This window comes from Malus sylvestris, chromosome 6 (genome assembly GCF_916048215.2).
Source record: "Malus sylvestris chromosome 6, drMalSylv7.2, whole genome shotgun sequence".
Taxonomy (NCBI): Eukaryota; Viridiplantae; Streptophyta; class Magnoliopsida; order Rosales; family Rosaceae; genus Malus; species Malus sylvestris.
The window spans coordinates 22,637,868-22,656,538 of NC_062265.1; the positions used below are offsets into that span (position 1 = coordinate 22,637,868).

The following is an 18,671-nucleotide window of genomic DNA, read 5'->3' on the forward strand; positions in this document are numbered from 1 at the left end:
TTCAGTTTTTATCAAGCTTGATGGTTAACCCTTTGTGATTGGTCTTTAGGCGAAGACCTTGTTTTTATGTGCAATGGTTTAGAGGCTTAAATAGTACTGAATATACATAAGAGCGAGTGAAAGCTATTTCCCGTACTCTTTCATCTGCTACTTATAATGTTCCAAAATTTATTTGGAAGCTTTCGTTGGATTATCTGTCTGACAAAAGTCCTCCAGAAAAGTTAAGGCAAAAGATCATCCCCATAGCTTAATCAGTAACGTAATAACTGTACTACATAAACAAGAACATCACACCTTGGTTGCTAAACTTCTCTGCAATGTTTGCAACTGCAATACCTTTCCCTAGCAATTGTCTGAGACAATGCTGGAATTCGCTGCGCGAGACCAGTATTCCTTGACAAGCTGCCCAAATAGTGAGCCCTCATGTTTCATCAGGTTCAGTGGCTCATCATACTCTACTAATCTCCCTGTAATTGTAAATTTCGCTAATCAATTAGCAACCAAAACCATTTAAATGAGAGAATTGTAGAATAATGCATTGCTTACCGTCACTAATAGCAAGAACTTTAGTACAGTCCATCACAGTAGGTATCCTATGAGCCACGGTTATCACAGTGCAGTCTGCGAATTCTGTTCTTATAGTCTTCTGCAGAATAGAGTCTGTTGTATTGTCCATTGATGCAGTAGCTTCATCAAGGACTAGTATCCGGCTCCTCTTCAACAAAGCGCGACCCAAACAAAATAGTTGTCGCTGTCCCATGCTCCAGTTTGTTCCATCTTGTACAACTGCAATCCAGGTTATTAGTTGTTCTATTGACACCGAAAATAACTCCTATGGGACAGAGTTTTCTTACTTAAAGAATCCAGGCCCTCTTCTTTTTCTTCAATGGCCTTGCGTAACTGACAGTTCTCAAGAACCTTGGACACATTGATCGGAAGATAAGTTTTCTACACGTAGGCTTTGCTGATGAAAAATTATCAACAAGTATCAATGATAAGCAAAAACCTTACCTCCCATATTTCGTGATCAGTATGCTTTGATAACGGGTCTAGATTGAATCTCACAGATCCACTAAACAATGTTGGATCTTGTGGTATGATCCCAAAACGTAATCTTAGATCATGAAGGCCAATTTTACAAATGTCATAGTTATCCACAATGACCTTTCCTTCTGTAGGTTCTACCAGACGAAACAAAACGCTTATAAGAGTTGTCTTTCCGCCTCCAGTCCGGCCAACAATCCCAATTTTGTCCCCTCCTTCAATCACGCAGTTTATCCCACGAAGAACTAGCGGAACATTTGGCCTATATCTTACCTGCATAAATTCATACACTATCATACATAAGTACCACTGTTCCTAGGGTTACATTTGTTAGTATATCTTTTCCATACTAACCTTTAAATCATGTATTTCCACTTTACCAACAGTTGGCCAATTGTTCGCAGGTCGGTTTTCTTCGATTATTTCTGGAGCCTCACTGGGAATACTCATGTATTGCTCTACCCTTTCTACCGAAATCATTGCGTTCTCTAGCATGCATTGAACTTGGACCGAAAATACGATGAATACATTTAATGACAGACCAAATGACAGTGCCATCCCAATAAAACCTGTCAAAATTTTAAGTAAAATGTTAGACAATTTATCAAATAGAACATAAAATAATTTGGTACACCACTTTTGACACACAGACAGTAATGCAGAGAAATTGAATGGTGGAAGATAAGTCCTACTGACCAGAAGAAGAAGCATCAAACTGAATCGAAGTAATGGCAAATGCCGAGGCTGAGAGAACAATTGCACAAAGTATTTCAAGACGTTGGATCAACCACTCATTTGCTGAAAAGCTATTGAAGTTGGCACTAGCATTTAGATCGATAAATTCCAAGTTTTTTGAGAAGAATCGATCCTCCTCTCCAAAAGCTCGGATTGTCAAGGCTCCAGCAATAGATTCAGCAAGGTGGCTTGCAAGTGCAGACTTAGTCGTGCCATTCATTCGCATCAACTCTTTTGCAGAAGCAAAGTAGTATTTCTATTTTCAGGGAAATAAATCAAGTACTTCACTCTCAAAGTCTGTTGCTCAAACAACTAAACAATAAGGTTGGTTTAACTGGAGTACCTGAAGCAGTAGAGTGACATAAATCGTGGGTATAATCAGAAACACGATTGGCCAAGTAATCGAAACCATAACTATATATATGCTGTATGCAGTCAAAGTTGAACCAACAGAAATTCCCAACTTGAAAGCTAATTCAAGGTCGATGACGTTCATATCATTAGAGACCTGCATAAAATAGACAGTAAAAATGTAAGCTCCTTTAGTTTACTCTCAGTAGATCATTTCAAGCTACCTTCTTTCAGAAAACTCGAACCATACCCGACTAATTATCCTTCCCACTGGTGTCGAGTCATAAAAGAGCATTGGTGCTCGGAAAAGCGAGTTGAGTAGTGTGTGGAAAATGGATTTTGATGCTCCACATCCTAATCCAACTAAACCGAAGAACCGAAGAAGCAAAGCAAATGACATGATGCACATGGTTATTGTATAAACAGTGAAGAGTTTGACTCTAGATACGCTATAATCCTGAAGCTTGGAAGCCAACCAATATGATTGGATTAGTTGCCCAACTATGAATATCAAATGAAAAAAGATTGAAGAGGAGAAGTACAAAAATCCCTTGCGTTGTTTCAAATACTGAATGTATGGCTTGAAACCGGTGTCTCCTGTTTCCCTCTCTTCTTGCTTAATCAATTGATCACCGGAAAATTCTTTTTTCTGTTCCTCATTTTTAACTTTCTCAATCTCCTCCGAGGATGATTTATGTTTTCCAGTAGAAGTGTATCCCACTCGCCTCCCGCAACCAGAAGTGCCATGATGTGCATGGACAAGGTCTTGGAACTCTTGGCAAGAAGACATCAACTCTTCATAAGGAGCTGCTCTCAGAATTTTCCCCGAAGACATCAACTGTGAGGAAATAGCATATCACTAAGAAAACTTGCAGATCAATGGATAGGCTAAGAAATCTATTATCGATAAATCTTCTGAAATGTTAACTTACCAAAATCGAATTGAAAGCTGGAAGGAAGTCTACTTGGTGCGTCACAAGTAAAACCGTCTTCCCTGACAGAGCTCCCATTACATATTCCTGACAAATTTTCTTATTAGATTTAACTGGGGAGAGAGACAATGTCATTACCTTGAGGGGCAAGTTGACTTACATTGAAAAGGCTTGTCGCCGTATGGGCATCAACTGCACTGAAAGGGTCATCCAAGAGGTAGACATCAGCATTTTGATAGAGTGCCCGTGCAAGTTGAATACGCTGCTTCTGCCCTCCACTTAGATTGACACCTCTTTCTCCTATCTGAGTTAGATCACGGAATGGAAGCATTTCAAGGTCCTTCACAAGGGAACACTTCTCAAGCGTTTGTTGGTATCTAGCGCAATCCATGGAAGACCCAAACAGAATATTTTCTTTTATAGTTCCTGTTTGGATCCATGCAGACTGAGAAACATACGCTATCTTCCCGTATACTTGAACCTGAAAATTTAGGTAGTCAGAAGCTCTACTAAGGCTTTATCATCTATAATAATTGAAACATTATGTCTAAAGTGAATGGATTACTTACAATGCCGTTGATATGTGGAACTTCTCCAAGAATTGCAGCTAAAAGGGTTGATTTACCTGAGCCAACCTCTCCACAAATTGCTACTTTTTCTCCCGCTTTCACCACCAAATTGATGCTTTTTAATGTAACGTTTGTAGAACTACTAGAATCCCATGAAATTTCAGAAGATCTAAAGAAAACAGAATGCTCAACATCTGTACTGCAGCTCTTTTTCCTTGTAGTTCTATTCTCCAACTCTGGTGCATCAAGAAACTTCACAATCCGAGAAAATGAAACCTTTGCTTCAATAAATGCACCGAAAACATTTGCAATCAACCTAATTGGCTCCTGAACAAGGCGTAAAGTTGCTAGAAATGTGAACACCTTACCAAGAGATAGTGTAATCCCAAGGTAGTAGCATGTCCAAAATGTAACCGCTGCTACCAAAAGTGGAGATGCCCAAAATAGAGCTATATGATATCCCTTTTGCCACAACACTTTATATATCAATTTTAGTTCTTCCGTTCGTAAACCTTCTATGACATTCTTAAAATTTGTCTCCCATGAATATAACTTCAAAATCTTCATATTTGAAAGTGCTTCCGTAATGGCCTTCAGCCTCCTGTTTTGCACTACCATGAGCTCTGTTTGATACTCATGCTGCAACTTCGCCAATGGCGAGCTTGCCAGCACAGTTAATATGAGTACAATTAGAGCTGCAGCAGTCGCCAGCCCCACAGAGAAGTAAACAATAAGTAATGAAAGGCAAATCTGAAGGCTTGTGGTCCATATCTGATGAAACCAGTATGGAAACTCCCCAATTTTGTACGCATCCACCGTTACATAATTCACTATCTCACCAGGAGAATGAGTCAGCTTAGCAGAATTTGAGAGTCGCAGTTGCTTCTGATATACTGCTGCTGATACCAATGATCTCACTTGGAGCCCTATCAATCTAGTTTTAAAGAACCATTGCCTCTCCGACAGTGACTCCACAATTTTCGCAACGAAGAGACCAAGTGTCAGTGCATAACCTTCATACTTAAAAGCTGCATTGCCTTCAATAATCTTAATAAAGGCTATGAGAAACAGTGGACTAGTTGTCGTGGTGAGAGTCTTGATCAATGCGAATAATCCCGAAATCAAAATAGCTTTCCTCTGGCAATGAAAAATAATGGGCAAGATAGACGATTGAACAGACAGATCTCCTTCCTTCCTTTTGTTCATTTGCTCCATAAATATTAAGTACCACGTTCGTGCTTGATCACCCTCTCGCAGTTGTGGAATATCTTCATTCTCCAGAATCTTTTGCTTACCTTTCGTCATTAATGGATTTAACCAACAAAATGACATTGAGCTAAATAACCCCGCTTTTGCGAAAGGAGTCAAATTGTCATTTGAACTGATTTCACCAATGATATTGGATTCTGCGCCTTGCAAAGGTGTGTAGAAGGCATCATCGTGGATTTCTGAATTGCCTTTGGAACAATCGCTTCCCTGAAAAGCACTAAATAGCAAAAGAATTGATCCAGGGACATAAAGCATGTTTAAAACAGTCTTTACCGATACTTCCTCATCAACAATAGCTTTTCCAATTGATGAACTGCAAAGAAAAACTGCAGTTAAGAAGGCCAGTATCGAACAAGACTTCGCTATCACAATATGTTGGGGTTGTGGGTTGCTCAGGCTTATGGTAAAAGCCAGAAGCAACCATGTGAACCCTTGAAACAGCAAAACTAGGCATCCATGGAGGGGAAAAACAGTCTGTTCTGCATTTACTTTCTCGAAGATTGTCCAGATCCCAAAACCAAAGTAGGCCAAAGCCAAAGCAGCATTAAAGGCAGCCGAGATTATGGACACTGGAGAGAAGGCTCGAGACTGAGATGGCGCTATAACCTTCTTTGACGATATTTTGCATATGAACATACATAACAAGATGAACAGAAGCAAAATATCAGCTGCAATGACCAAAATATTGTTGATACATGCATCTGGATTGTTAATGGCTGAAAAGCTAGAACTGCATTCATTTCCAGCCTCAGTTGAACAGTTGAAACTACTGCAGATCAATGAGGTCCAGAAACCATCTTCCATTATTGCGTCTCAGTGAGCTTAAACTCTGCAGTCCTACAATATTACAGGGAAAAGTGTTTAAAAGAAAAAGATGATGTGCATTTAAAATTCAGGTGCATTGAAACACGAAAGTATTGCAGCAATTCATGTTGTTCAACACTAAACAGGACACACAGAGCACAAACCCTGCACCCAATTTTCAAATCCTGTTAGTTCTTTTCAACTTGATGATATACAGCTTCATGAAAATTGGGTGCAGAATATTGCAGATGAAGCTGTATATCATCAAGTTGAAAAGAACTAACAGGATTTGAAAACGAAACATATCAAACATTTGGCAAATAAGATTGCAGCGTTTTATATCAGTCAAGATTACATGCATAAAAACACTTACATTAGATAGGCTCAGTAGAAAACCAGTCTTCTCCTCTAACTGGCTCTTGAATCAGATATAGAACTCAAAAACACAAAGCATCACAATTCATGTTGTTCATACTACTGAGATAATATACTAAATCTAGTTCAAGTTCACTCTATATCATGCTTTTGCTTAATGACCCCTAACGTGTGAAAAAGTGATAGCCTCCTACCATGCGAGCAATGTCAATGTACATTTCTTACACATCCCTCAGGCCTTTGAATCAATAAGTTGAAGACAAAACGTAAAGCATACAGAGTACAAATACTTAGACAAACAATTCGGACCTTCATCCTTAAAACTTTCTGAAATTTGGGGGCAGATGAAGCTACAAAATCAGCCACATTAGGGGCCATTTGATAACCATTTCGTTTTTAGTTTTTAAATTTTTATTTTCACTTTTTTGAAAACAAAAAACTGAAATCTTGTTTAGTAACTACTTTCAGTTTCATTTGAAAACTAAAGCGAAATGGCTATCGAGAAAGGCCTCATAAAACAAGTGTGTTCTACATTACTCAAGAAGGATGCATAAAATGACTTACAGTAGATTAAGCTCAGTAGAAAAAATAAACCTCCTGGTCTGACTTGCTCTTGAAGCCTCTGGCTTGTCATGCATAAAACCTGAGTTTGAATCTCTCCTCCTCGTTGAGCATAAAGTAACGGATGAAGAAAAAGTAAAGCACGCCCATGTAGTGGGGGGGATATCGACTTGTGATGTGTTTATGGGCTCATAGAAGTGCGTAGGTGGACTCGTTCATCAGAGAGAGAAATTTAGGTACAACCGCGTGCATGTCTCCCTCATTCCACGTAGTATCAATCATTGAACTTAAGATGGTATCAGAGCAAGTGCAGTGCTGCTTCAATACGTTTCGAACAAGTAGTATATAAGACGTGGGCACCATCTATACATTAGTACACAGCCAAAAATATACTTAAATTTGGTAAATGTGAACTAGAGGTGGGGCACGGTTCGGTTAATTGAACCGACTGGCTGGAACCAGAAACCGGACCGCCCCTCTGGGTGGAGAAGATTCAAACTAACCACACAGAAGTTAAACCAATCATGGTCGGTTTATTTTTGGTTCGGTTCAGTTCGATTTTTGAATCGTAATTGATAAATTTGAAGCTAAAACCAAAACTGATCGGGCCAGTTTGGCCGGTTCTTCAGTTAGGAACGCTCTGCCGTGATGTAAACAGACATTTGAGCAATGACAAACGTGATACACACAAAGACAAATATGATAGACACCAAGACGAACCAAAGCTAGTGGCTTGATAAAATCTAGCATTTTAACCTGCTTTTTCATAAAGTTGAAATATTCGAATCTGCTTTTTCAGAAAGCTGAAATCAACAACACAATATGGGGTATATCATTGATTGAAACATAACTTTTTTTCTCTTTTCTCAAAAGAAAAGATTTTTGTCTTGAAAAAGAAAATTTGCTGATGTTAGAACTTTGAATATCACTAACCACTTGAACGATGGAAAATCCAATGTGAGCGCCTTACATTCATACAAAAATGCATACAAGGGCTGCTATATGTGCATTGTTTGCCCATTTCATAACAGCTTAAGCTTTTGGGGTGCAGCGATGGTCTGATCGATATGGTATAGTAGACATTTTCCATCAAAGGAGGTCCTCGGTTCAAAACCTGCAATCCCCAATTTTTTTCGGGTCTGCAAGGTGCCTAGTGGAGTAGCACCCCTAAATGATCCTTTGTGTCTGCATTTCCCTAATTATGCATTGTCGGCCAATTTCTCAACAATGTAACCATTTCGAACGAGGAAAATATCTAGCATTCGAAACCCTCAATGTTAAAAGATTAAAGCTTTGAATACTTGGTTTTGAGTTTAAGGATTTGAACTTTGAGTTATAAAGTTTTTGTTGCTCATAATCCTATGTTTTACTGTGTCATTGGTAAGAGTGACATTAGGCTTAAAAACAAAAATTTCATGAAAAAATAAATAAAAGAAAGGCTCTTGGACATTTTCTTTAAACGCTGCAAGCAGATTCTTCTGCAATCTCAGCTCCTTGATCATACAAAAATACATAAATCGGAATGTTTTTATTTTTATTTTATTTTAAACGCTATGATGTGTTACAAAATTATAGCTCAATGAAATATTAAGAATTTAAAGTCGAATTCCAATGGTGCAACCAGGCAATACTTTCTCCGGAACCTTTTACGCAAAGAATGCCTATCCTTATCAGTCGTCTGAGTGTATGGCAGCATTGGCAGCGCGAGACCAATATTCCTTGACTAGCTGCCCAAATAATGAGCCCTCATTCTCTATCAGCTTCATTGGGTCATCATACTCTACTAATCTCCCTGTGAACGTCAAGTTTGCTAATTGACAACTAAATCAACATGAATAAGAGTTTTGTAACTTAATGCAATGCTTACCATCACTAATAGCAAGCACTTTAGTGCAGTCCATCACAGTCGGTATCCTATGAGCCACTGTTATTACAGTGCAATCCGCAAATCCTGTTCTTATAGTTTTCTGTAAGATAGAGTCTGTTGCATTGTCCATTGATGCGGTGGCTTCATCGAGGACTAGTATTCGGCTCCTCTTCAACAAAGCGCGTCCCAAACAGAATAGCTGACGCTGTCCCATGCTCCAGTTTGTTCCATCTTGTACAACTACAATCCAGGTCGTGAGTTGTTTTGTTGATACCGATAAATAACTTGAACAAGACATGCAGTTTTCTTACCTAATGAATCCAGGCCCTCCTCTTTTTCTTGGATGGCCTCTCGTAACTGACATTTCTCCAAAACCTTTCACACATTGATTGGAAGATAAGTTTAAGTCGGTAAAATAGAGTTACAGTTCCGAATAAATATTATCAGCAAATATTTATTATAAAGAAAAACTTTACCTCCCATATTTCATGATCCGTATGTTTTGATAAGGGGTCAAGATTGTATCTCACAGATCCACTGAACAGTGTTGGATCTTGTGGTATGATCCCAAAACGCGATCTTAAATCATGAAGCCCGACTTTGCAAATGTCATAGTCATCGACAATGACCCTTCCCTCTGTAGGCTCTACCAGACGAAACAGAACGCTGATAAGAGTAGTCTTCCCACTTCCAGTCCGGCCAACGATCCCAATTTTGTATCCTCCTTCAATTATACAGTTTATCCCACGAAGAACTAGCGGAGCATTTGGCCTATATCTTACCTGCATAAAATCATATACTGTCATATTTAAGTACCATTGTTCTTAGGGTTACACTCTTCAGTATATCTTTGCACACTAACCTTTAAATCATGTATTTCCACTTTACCAACAGTTGGCCAACTGTGCACAGGTCGGTTTTCTTCGATTACTTCTGGAGCTTCACTGGGAATATGCATGTATTGCTCTACCCTTTCTACAGATATCATTGAATTCTCTAGCATGCATTGGAATTGAACCGAAACTACAACGTATACACTTAAGGACAGACCAAACGAGAGTGCCATCCCAATAAAACCTGTAAAATGTTGAAGCGAAACGTTAGACGATATATCATATATATGTCCAAATAAATCCATTAGATTCACCAAAGGTGATACACCGGACTGTTTACGAACCAGAGGAAGATGCGTCAAATTGGATCAAAGTGATTGCAAGTGCTGAGGCTGAAAGAATAATTACACACAGCAATTCAAGACGTTCAATCAACCACTCATTCGCTGAAAACCTATTGAAGTCAGCGCTTGCATTTGCATCAATAAATTCCAAGTTTTTCGAGAAGAACCGATCCTCCTCTCCAAAAGCTCTGATTGTCAAGGCTCCAGCAATAGATTCGGCAAGGTGGCTTGCAAGCGCAGACTTAGTCGTGCCATTCATTCGCATTAATTCTTTTGCAGAAGCAAAGTAGTATTTCTGTTTGCAGAAAAGAAAATCAAGTAGAAGATTTGTTGTTCAGAAAAGGCAAAAGTTTGAGGAAATCATTCAAGTGATTCAATACCAAGGGTTCAATCTCAAGGGTATACCTGAAGTAGTAGAGTGACATAAATCGTCGGTATTATCAGAAACACGATTGGCCAAGTAATCAAAACCAAAACTATATATATGCTGTATGTCATCAAAGTTGAACCAACAGAAATTCCCAACTTGAAAGCTACTTCAAGGTCGACGATGTTCATATCATTAGAGACCTGCACAAAATAGACAGTACAAATGTAAGTTTCATTCAGTATTCTGCATTAGAACATTTCAAGCTTTCTTCTTTCAAAGAACTCAAGTCTTACCCGACTAAGTATCCTTCCCACTGGTGTTGAGTCATAGAACAGCATTGGTGCTCGGAAAAGAGAGTTGAGTAGTGTGTCGAAAATGGATGTTGATGCTCCACATCCTAATTCAACTAAACAGAAGAATCGAAGAAGCACACCGAATGACATGATGAACATGATCATTGTATACACAACGAACAGTTTGACCCTTGATACGCTATAATCCTGTAGCTTGGAAGCCAACCAATAGGATTGAATTAATTGCCCAACTATGAATATCAAATGAAAAAAGATTGATGAGGAGAAATACAAAAATCCCTTGCGCTGTTTCAAGTACTGAATGTATGGCTTGAAACCAGTGTCCCCGGTCTCTATCTCTTCTTTCTTAATTAATTGATCTCCTAAAGATTCCTTTTGCTGTACTTCAGTTTTAACCTCCTCAATCTCCACCGTTGACGATTTATATTGTCTATTAGAAGCATTCTCCACTTGCCTCTCGCAACCGGCAGTGTCATGGTGTGCACGGACAAGATCTTGGAACTCTTCACAAGAAGACAGCAACTCTTTGTATGGTGCTGCTCTCAAGATTTTCCCCGAAGACATCAACTATGACGAAAAGAATATACTACTAAGAAAACTTGCTGATCATTGGATAGAGTACCAAAACTGATATCGGTAAACCTTCTGAAATGCTTACTTACCAAAATAGAATTAAAAGCTGGAAGTAAGTCTACTTGATGTGTCACAAGTAAAACCGTCTTCCCTGACAGAGCTCCCATGACATATTCCTGACAAATTTCATATTAGCTTTCGAAAATAAAAAGACAATGTCATTACCTTGAGAGGCAAGTTATCACTTACATTGAATAGGTTTGTTGCCGTATGGGCATCAACCGCGCTGAAAGGGTCATCCAAGAGATAGACATCAGCATTTTGATACAGCGCACGTGCAAGTTGAATGCGCTGCTTCTGCCCACCACTCAGATTGACACCTCTTTCTCCAATCTGAGTGAGATCGCGGAATGGAAGCATCTCAAGGTCCTTCACTAAAGAACACTTGCTAAGTGTTTCTTGGTATCTAACATTATCCATGGCAGAACCAAATAAAATATTTTCTTGTATAGTTCCAGTTTGGATCCACACAGACTGAGCAGCATACGCTATCTTCCCATATACTTGAACCTGTAAAGCAAGGCAGACAGAAGCTTTGTGGGTAAGACTTTCCCGCCTAGAATAATTTCTTAAATTGTTTAGAAGAGAAATTACGTACAATGCCATTTATGCATGGAACTTCTCCGAGAATCGCAGCTAAAAGGGTGGATTTACCGGAGGCAACCTCTCCACAAATTGCTACCTTCTGTCCTGGTTTCACCACCAAATTTATGTTCCTTAATGTAGCTTTTGAAGGATTAGCGTCCCATGAAATTTCAGAACTTCTACATAAAATGGACTGCTCAACATCTGTGGCACAGCTCTCTTTCTTTTTATGCCTATTCTCCAACTCTTGTGCATCGAGAAACTTCTCAATCCGAGATAATGAAACCTTTGCTTCAATAAATGCTCCAAAAACATCCGCAGTCAACCTAATAGGCTCCTGAACAAGGCGTAAAGTTGCTAAAAACGTGAAAACATTACTAGGAGAGAGTGTAAATCCAAGGAAGTAGCATGTCCAAAAAGTAACTGCCGATACGAAAAGAGGAGATGCCCAGAATAGAGCCATATTATATCCCTTCTGTGACAACACTTGATATACCAATTTCAACTCTTCGGTTCGTAAACCTTCTATCAGAGTCTTAAAATTTGTCTCCCAGGAATACAATTTCAATACTTTCATATTTGAAAGTGCTTCTATTATGGCCTTCAACCTCCTGTTTTGTGCTACCATGAGCTTCGTTTGATACTCGTGCTGCAACTTCGCCAATGGCGAGCTTGCCAGTGCACTCAATATGAGTACAACTAGAGCTGCAGCAAATGCCAGCCCCACAGAGAAGTAAACGATAAGTAATGAAAGGCACAGCTGAAGGCTTGTGGTCCATATCTGATGAAACCAGTATGGAAACTCACCGATTCTGTAAGCATCCACTGTTACATAACTCACTATCTCACCAGGAGAATGAGTCATCTTGGCAGCATTCGAGAGTCGAAGTTGCTTGTGATATATTGCTGCTGACACCAACGATCTCACTTGAAGCCCGATCAGTCTAGTTTTAAAATACCATTGCCTCTCCGACAGTGACTCCAAGATTTTCACAACAAAGAGGCCAAAAGTCAGGGCATAACCTTCATATTTAAAAGCTGCATTGCCTTCAATAATCTTAATGAACGCCATGAGAAAGAGTGGACTGCTTGATATGGTGAGAGTCTTGATCAGTGCAAATAATCCCGAAGTCAGAATAGCTTTCCTCTGGCAATGAAAAATTATGGACAAGATAGAAGGTTTAACATATGAGTCTCTTTCCTTCTGTTTGTTCAGTTGCTCCATAAATATGTAGTACCACGTTCTTGCTTGATTATCTTGATGCAGCTGTGGAATATCATCATACTCGAGAATTTTTTGCTTACCTTTCGTCATTAAAGTATTCAACCACCAAAATGATATTGAGCTCCATAACCCTGCTTTTGCGAAAGGTGTTACATTGTCATCTGAACTGATTTCACCTCTTATATCTGCACCTTGCAGAGGCATGTAAAAGACGTCATTGTGGGTTTCTGACCCACCTTCGGAAAAATTGTTTCCCTGAAATGCACTAAATAGTAAAAGAATTGATCCAGGAAAACAAAAAATGTTTAAAACAATCTTAACGGACACTTCCTCATCAACAATAGCTTCCCAAATTGATGAACCGGAAAGAAAAATGGCAACAAAGAAGGAAAGTATTAAACAAGATTTCGTTATCACAACATGTTGCGGTTGTGGCTTGTTAATGCTTATGGTGAAAGCCAGAAGCAACCATGTGAACCCTTGAAAAAATAATACCAGCCATCCATGCAGAGGTAAAACAGTCTGGCCTGCATTTACTTTCTCGAAGATTGTCCATATCCCAAAACCCAAGTAGGCCAAAGCCAAACCAGCATTAAAGGTCGCTGGGATTATTGACACTGGAGAGAAGGTTTGAGACTCAGATGGTGGTATAACCTTCTTTGATGATATTTTGCATACGAATATGCATAACAAGATGAATAGAAGCAAAATATCAGCTGCAATGACCAAAATATTGTTGATACATGAATCTGGATTCGGATTGTCTACAAAGCCAGAGCTGCATTCATTTCCAACTTCAGTTGAACAGTCAGAACTGCAGATCAATAAGGTCCAGAAACCATCCCCCATTGTTGTGTCTCAGTGCGGTTGAAAATCTGCACTGTTACAAGAGAAAAGTGCTTGAAAAGGATCTGCATCTGAATTTCATGGTTTTAAAATGCATGAGATGAAGGACTCGAAAACACAGAAAGTATTGCAGCAATTCATGTTATTCAACGACTGAGGTAATATTCCAAATCTAGTAAGTTGGAGACGAAACAGGACATATATAGAGCTCAAATATGAACTGTAATTAGAACTTAATTATGTAGCACCGATGCAGATAAACAAATTTGAACCATCCCCCCACATATTTGTAGAACTTTTTTCTGAAAATTGGGTGCAGAATCTGCAGATGAAGCTGTATATTGTCAAGTTGGAAAGAACTAACAGCAATTGAAAACGAAAAATATCAACATTTAGCAAAACGATTGCTGTGACCTGCTCTATATCGCTCAAGAAACATGCATAAGAAAACTTACAGTAGATTAAGATGAGTAGCGAATCAGCTTCCTGGTCTAGCTTGCTCTTGTAGTCTCAGAGTTTAACTTCTCATGCATGAAACCCGAGTTCAAAACTGAGCTTTGTCCCTTTGCTCCGTTAGTCCGTTTCAGTGAATTATGCCATGCCATGCCATGCCAAATTCATAACTTTTTGGGGTGCGTGTCCACCACAGTGGAAACTTGACTTTTCCGCTTTGTTAGTACATGGTGGCTTAACCTTTGGAAAGAAAATGAAATTATAATGTTCTTTAGCGTTTTCCCATCATGTTTCCTGGCTACATTACTCACTGGCAGGCATTGCAATTAGGGCTTGTTTGGTGTCTAGATTGAATTGGAACGGATAACCCAAGTTCAAGGTATATTGAAGGAAAGAGGATAATGATTTTTCATTTCGAAGGGATTTAGACACCCAGAAACTTCTCCTTCATAATCTTTCCCTTTTGGAGAGGATTGGAATGGATAAATTCACTTGTTGAGTGACTCATCTCTTGCATTCAAGTTAGCCATAGTTTTATAATTTCTTCATTTAACATACCTTAAAAGTAGTGTCTTATTCGCTCCAATCCAATCCCCTATATCAAACTCGGCTTAGGGTTTGCCCAGTTGGTAAGGGAAGGGGGCGGAATAGGTTAAGATTAGGATGAGGGAGTTTGATTCCTTCTAATGCAACAATAAATAAATAAGCACACCCATGTGCTGGGGAATATCGCCTTGTGATGAGTATATGAGCACGTCAAAGTGGATGGGCGCCCTCATTCGCTGGACAAAAACAAACTTAGGTGCAACTAGGTGTACATGCCTTGTGCTCGTCCCTCTCCTTCCACATCGAATCAAAGCAGCTAGGTCTAGAGGGAAATTATGAGCATTGCGTTCATACATAAATTCCCTACTATTGGATCGCGAACCGATGCCGTATGGAAGACTCTAACCACTGAGTTAAGTAGGTCAATGAGAATTCCTATTCGATCCATTTCTTTTCTTCTTCAATTGATCATAGCTATGCTATTCCACGACTCCCGCTAGGTGTAAAGTTACTGGGTTCCAAACCTCACCCTTGAAACGATTTAAGCTGCTTCATAGATTTCTGTCTTTCTGTTATGCAACATCATCATTTCCTATTTTCTTTTCCTAGTGACAATCATTTTTCATTTTAGAACATTGAGGTATGGACCATATAGTTAGTGACAATCATTCCTATTTTATTTTGTGAGAGTTAAGATCAACAGTTTTGAAAGAAGAAAACACAAAAATCAAAGCCAAGAAATTAGCTTGGTTACCTTTGGACTAATATGTAGTACATAGGCACCCTTTTCTTATAAGCCAGTCTAGCAAAAAAAAAAAAGTTATAGCCGTGAACTTAACATGGTATCAGAGTAAGTATAGCGCCGGACGTGACGGGCAGTGTTAGCATAAGTCCGCATATCTGTCGAGTACACTTCCAATATGTAGTATATAAGCACATGTTCACCATTTACATTTGCATATATATAATATTTACATAGCCAAATAATATACTTCAACTTGGTAAAAGTAAACACACACTTGAGTGAGCAGGAAAACATGTGATAGCCAGTTAACCAAAGCTAGTGGCCTAGCATTTGAATCTGATGGCATATCTACCCCAGAACACAGAAAGTTAAACAAACTAATCTGCACATTTAAAAAGTTGAAATCTGCGATACAGTAGGGGGTCACCAGGATCCCCTCACTGACCAACATGGGACATATATTAAGGAGAAATTAGATTCATATCCTTCTTTTTACTACTTCATTGATTAAAATCCTATTCATTTTTCAATTTTTGATCAAGGTCCTTGGGTATTAATAACATCATTAATTATTTGAATAATAAAATATTTTTATTTTTAAATATATTCCTTTTGTGTTAAAAATGTTAAAATTAGTACATTTATATTTATGGTTAAATTTTTTTATCATATATTTTTATTTTTAGTTTGTACCAATTTTCTTTTCATTTTTAATTTGTACCCATATATTAGTTTCCTTTTGTGCCCATATTTTTTAAAGTTTTATTTGTGTTTGTACCCATGTGTATACCGTCACGTGACATTGTATATTTAATCAATGATAGAAAAATTACATATGGTATATTTAAGTTTTATGCCTAAACTTTGTATCATATATTTATATTTTTAGTTTGTACCCACTTTTAATTTGCAACATTTATTTTTTAAATTTGTAGTATTTTCTTTTTAGTTTTATTTTGTACCCATGTATTAAGCGCCTATATTTTTTAAAAATTCATTTGTGCTCATACTTTTTTAATCTTTTATCTGTACCCAAATTTATTTATGATGTACCCATTCTTCTTTATTAATGGACCACTTTGTTATATGCGAAATGTACCAATTTTTTTGTAAAATGTACCAATTTTTTTAACACTATTGATACATTCTTTTGCCATTTATTAATTCTTATTTTTACATAGTTTTTATCCATTTATTCAATCAAAATGTTTGAATTTTTTTATTGTAACCGTTTTTAATAGTATTATAATAAGGGATTTTAAATTTATAGGATTATAAATCTCATAAAATATCAAACAATTAATGTCAAAACTATAAAAATATAAATATTAATTGTAATATAATGAGGTGTACAAAGTCAAGGGACTTTGATCAAACTTTGAATACCATTAGGGTGCGTTTGTTGCACCGGACTGTCTCAGACTGGACTAGCTTTAGGGACTAAGCTAGACTGGCTTAGACTAGACTAAGCTGGACTAGCTTAGTGAAGTGTTTAGTGCAGTGTCGGACTAAGAAGCAGGATAATGAAAACAGTAATGTCACCAATTTGGTGTTTGCTCAGACTAGGACTACATTATTGTTCTATTGTAATTGCTTTTTAATTAAAGATATTATTAAAATTAATTGTTTGTAGCATACTTGACCAATCCTAAAACTACTGAGCACTGGTCAACGTTATACCGTTAAGGACCCAGAAGAGTTTCCTTCCAACCAGGAGGCCAATCACAGCGCGACACGTGTCGACATCAGAAGCCAATCATAGCGCGACACGTGTCAACATCAGAAGCCAATCACAACACGACACGTGTCAATGTCAGAATGAAACTAGAAACTCTCTTCTATAAATAGAGATCATTCTTTCACAATATTGCCTAATGTCATTTATACTAAATCATTCACAAGTACTCATTAAAGGAGAGCTTGAACCTATGTACTTGTGTAAACCCTTCACAATTAATGAGAACTCCTCTACTCCGTGGACGTAGCCAATCTGGGTGAACCACGTACATCTTGTGTTTGCTTCCCTGACCCTATCCATTTACATACTTATCCACACTAGTGACAATAGCAATCTAGCGAAGGTCACAAACTTAACACTTTCTGTTGTACCAAAGTCCTCACTGATTTTATGCATCAACATTTGGCGCCGTCTATGGGAAACGACACTTATTCCCACTCTCTTCAGCTTTGTTAAGCTGGTTTCCACCATTCGTACACTCTCTTTTGACCAGGCATCCCTCTCCAACATGGGGAGCGAATGAAGCCACAACACGTAAAATGACACCCCTTTTGCACTTGGTGTAGGGTAATGAAAGAATGAAGGAAAGAGGGTTGCTCTTCAAGCTAAAGTTGATGAGCTAGAAACTCAGAACAACAAGATAGGAATGACGAATGAGGTCCTCCAGGAGCAGTATGAGAAGATCTTTGAGATGCTCCACGAAACTAGGCGTACTCAAACACACGAGCTCATTACCCCTGTAGACATCAACCATCATCTAGGTGCCCCCCAACACGGAGGGTCGCCTTCCTTCGACATGGGTATCCCTGATGAGGAGCGAGCTAATCATCAAAACATTGATCAACAGGAGACTTCCCTCAACCCAGCTGCTTCGACTCGAAGTAGGAGAAGTGGAGGAAGACACCTCCTTACAGAAGAAGTGGAAGGATCGAAAGCCGTTTTTCACGACTGTCGAGATTTCCTAAAGCAACGTCAAGACAATCTCATCCATGTAAGCTCGAAGATCAATGACCCAAGGGTCTCTGAAAGACTCGGTCCCTTCCCATGTCCTAGGCCGGCTACCAATTTGGGGAAAGGGCAACAAGTCCTAGAGAAACACGAAGGTATAGGGGACTCAGAGATGTTCCGACAAACATACCTTGGAAATCAGTATGGTGAGTCCAGGGAAAAACCACATGCTCTTGATCAAACCTTCCTACTTCCAAGAGGAGATGGAGATTTACAAAAGAAAGCTCCAGTGGTACATGACTTACCACTCAGGACCCTCTTGTCCTACAACTCCTTAAGGAAGTAAACAAGTTGAAGGTCGAACGACAAGCTGAGATACCTGATTGGAACCAACCTAGGCATGGCCCTCTTACAATGAGGATCCTCGACACCCCCTCCAAGCAAAGACAAAGCAGAAGCTTGGCTTGCAACTCTATACTGGAAAAGAGGATCCGATTGAACACCTTAACCTCTTTGAGTCAACCATGGCATACCGGATGCACACCGACGAAGAACGATGTCTTCTCTTCCCCTCCACCCTCTCT

The 18,671-nt window shown here is 38.8% G+C and overlaps 2 protein-coding genes across 2 annotated transcripts; both read right to left on the reverse strand.

The window, feature by feature from the left end:
- Positions 1 to 138: 138 nt before the first annotated feature.
- LOC126625181 (ABC transporter C family member 10-like) lies at positions 139 to 7,303 on the reverse strand. The gene is made up of 12 exons (XM_050294259.1): positions 6,644 to 7,303; positions 3,632 to 5,737; positions 3,223 to 3,543; positions 3,063 to 3,149; positions 2,381 to 2,968; positions 2,123 to 2,287; positions 1,741 to 2,035; positions 1,399 to 1,613; positions 1,012 to 1,317; positions 855 to 918; positions 547 to 786; positions 139 to 467 (listed from the first exon to the last, which is right to left on the reverse strand). Exons 2-12 carry the CDS (start codon positions 5,702 to 5,704, stop codon positions 343 to 345), a joined length of 4,479 nt encoding a protein of 1,492 aa, XP_050150216.1. The 5' UTR covers positions 5,705 to 5,737; positions 6,644 to 7,303; the 3' UTR covers positions 139 to 342.
- A 786-nt stretch (positions 7,304 to 8,089) lies between these two features.
- LOC126625182 (ABC transporter C family member 10-like) lies at positions 8,090 to 14,581 on the reverse strand. The gene is made up of 12 exons (XM_050294260.1): positions 14,113 to 14,581; positions 11,600 to 13,691; positions 11,191 to 11,511; positions 11,031 to 11,117; positions 10,348 to 10,935; positions 10,090 to 10,254; positions 9,685 to 9,979; positions 9,370 to 9,584; positions 8,984 to 9,289; positions 8,819 to 8,882; positions 8,508 to 8,747; positions 8,090 to 8,432 (listed from the first exon to the last, which is right to left on the reverse strand). The coding sequence occupies exons 2-12, from the start codon at positions 13,658 to 13,660 to the stop codon at positions 8,311 to 8,313; spliced, it is 4,464 nt and encodes a 1,487-aa protein (XP_050150217.1). The 5' UTR covers positions 13,661 to 13,691; positions 14,113 to 14,581; the 3' UTR covers positions 8,090 to 8,310.
- Between the last annotated feature and the right edge of the window lie 4,090 nt (positions 14,582 to 18,671).

Coding starts and splice junctions, on each gene's coding strand:
- LOC126625182 (XM_050294260.1), bottom strand. CDS start 13,660: ATGGGGGATGGTTTCTGGACCTTATTGATCTGCAGTTCTGACTGTTCA. Junction 9,290..9,369: donor TGGAAATACATGATTTAAAG/GTTAGTGTGCAA, acceptor GATTTTATGCAG/GTAAGATATAGGCCAAATGC. Junction 8,748..8,818: donor GGAGGGCCTGGATTCATTAG/GTAAGAAAACTG, acceptor CCTGGATTGTAG/TTGTACAAGATGGAACAAAC.
- LOC126625181 (XM_050294259.1), bottom strand. CDS start 5,704: ATGGAAGATGGTTTCTGGACCTCATTGATCTGCAGTAGTTTCAACTGT. Junction 919..1,011: donor CTGATCACGAAATATGGGAG/GTAAGGTTTTTG, acceptor AATGTGTCCAAG/GTTCTTGAGAACTGTCAGTT. Junction 468..546: donor AGTTCTTGCTATTAGTGACG/GTAAGCAATGCA, acceptor TTACAATTACAG/GGAGATTAGTAGAGTATGAT.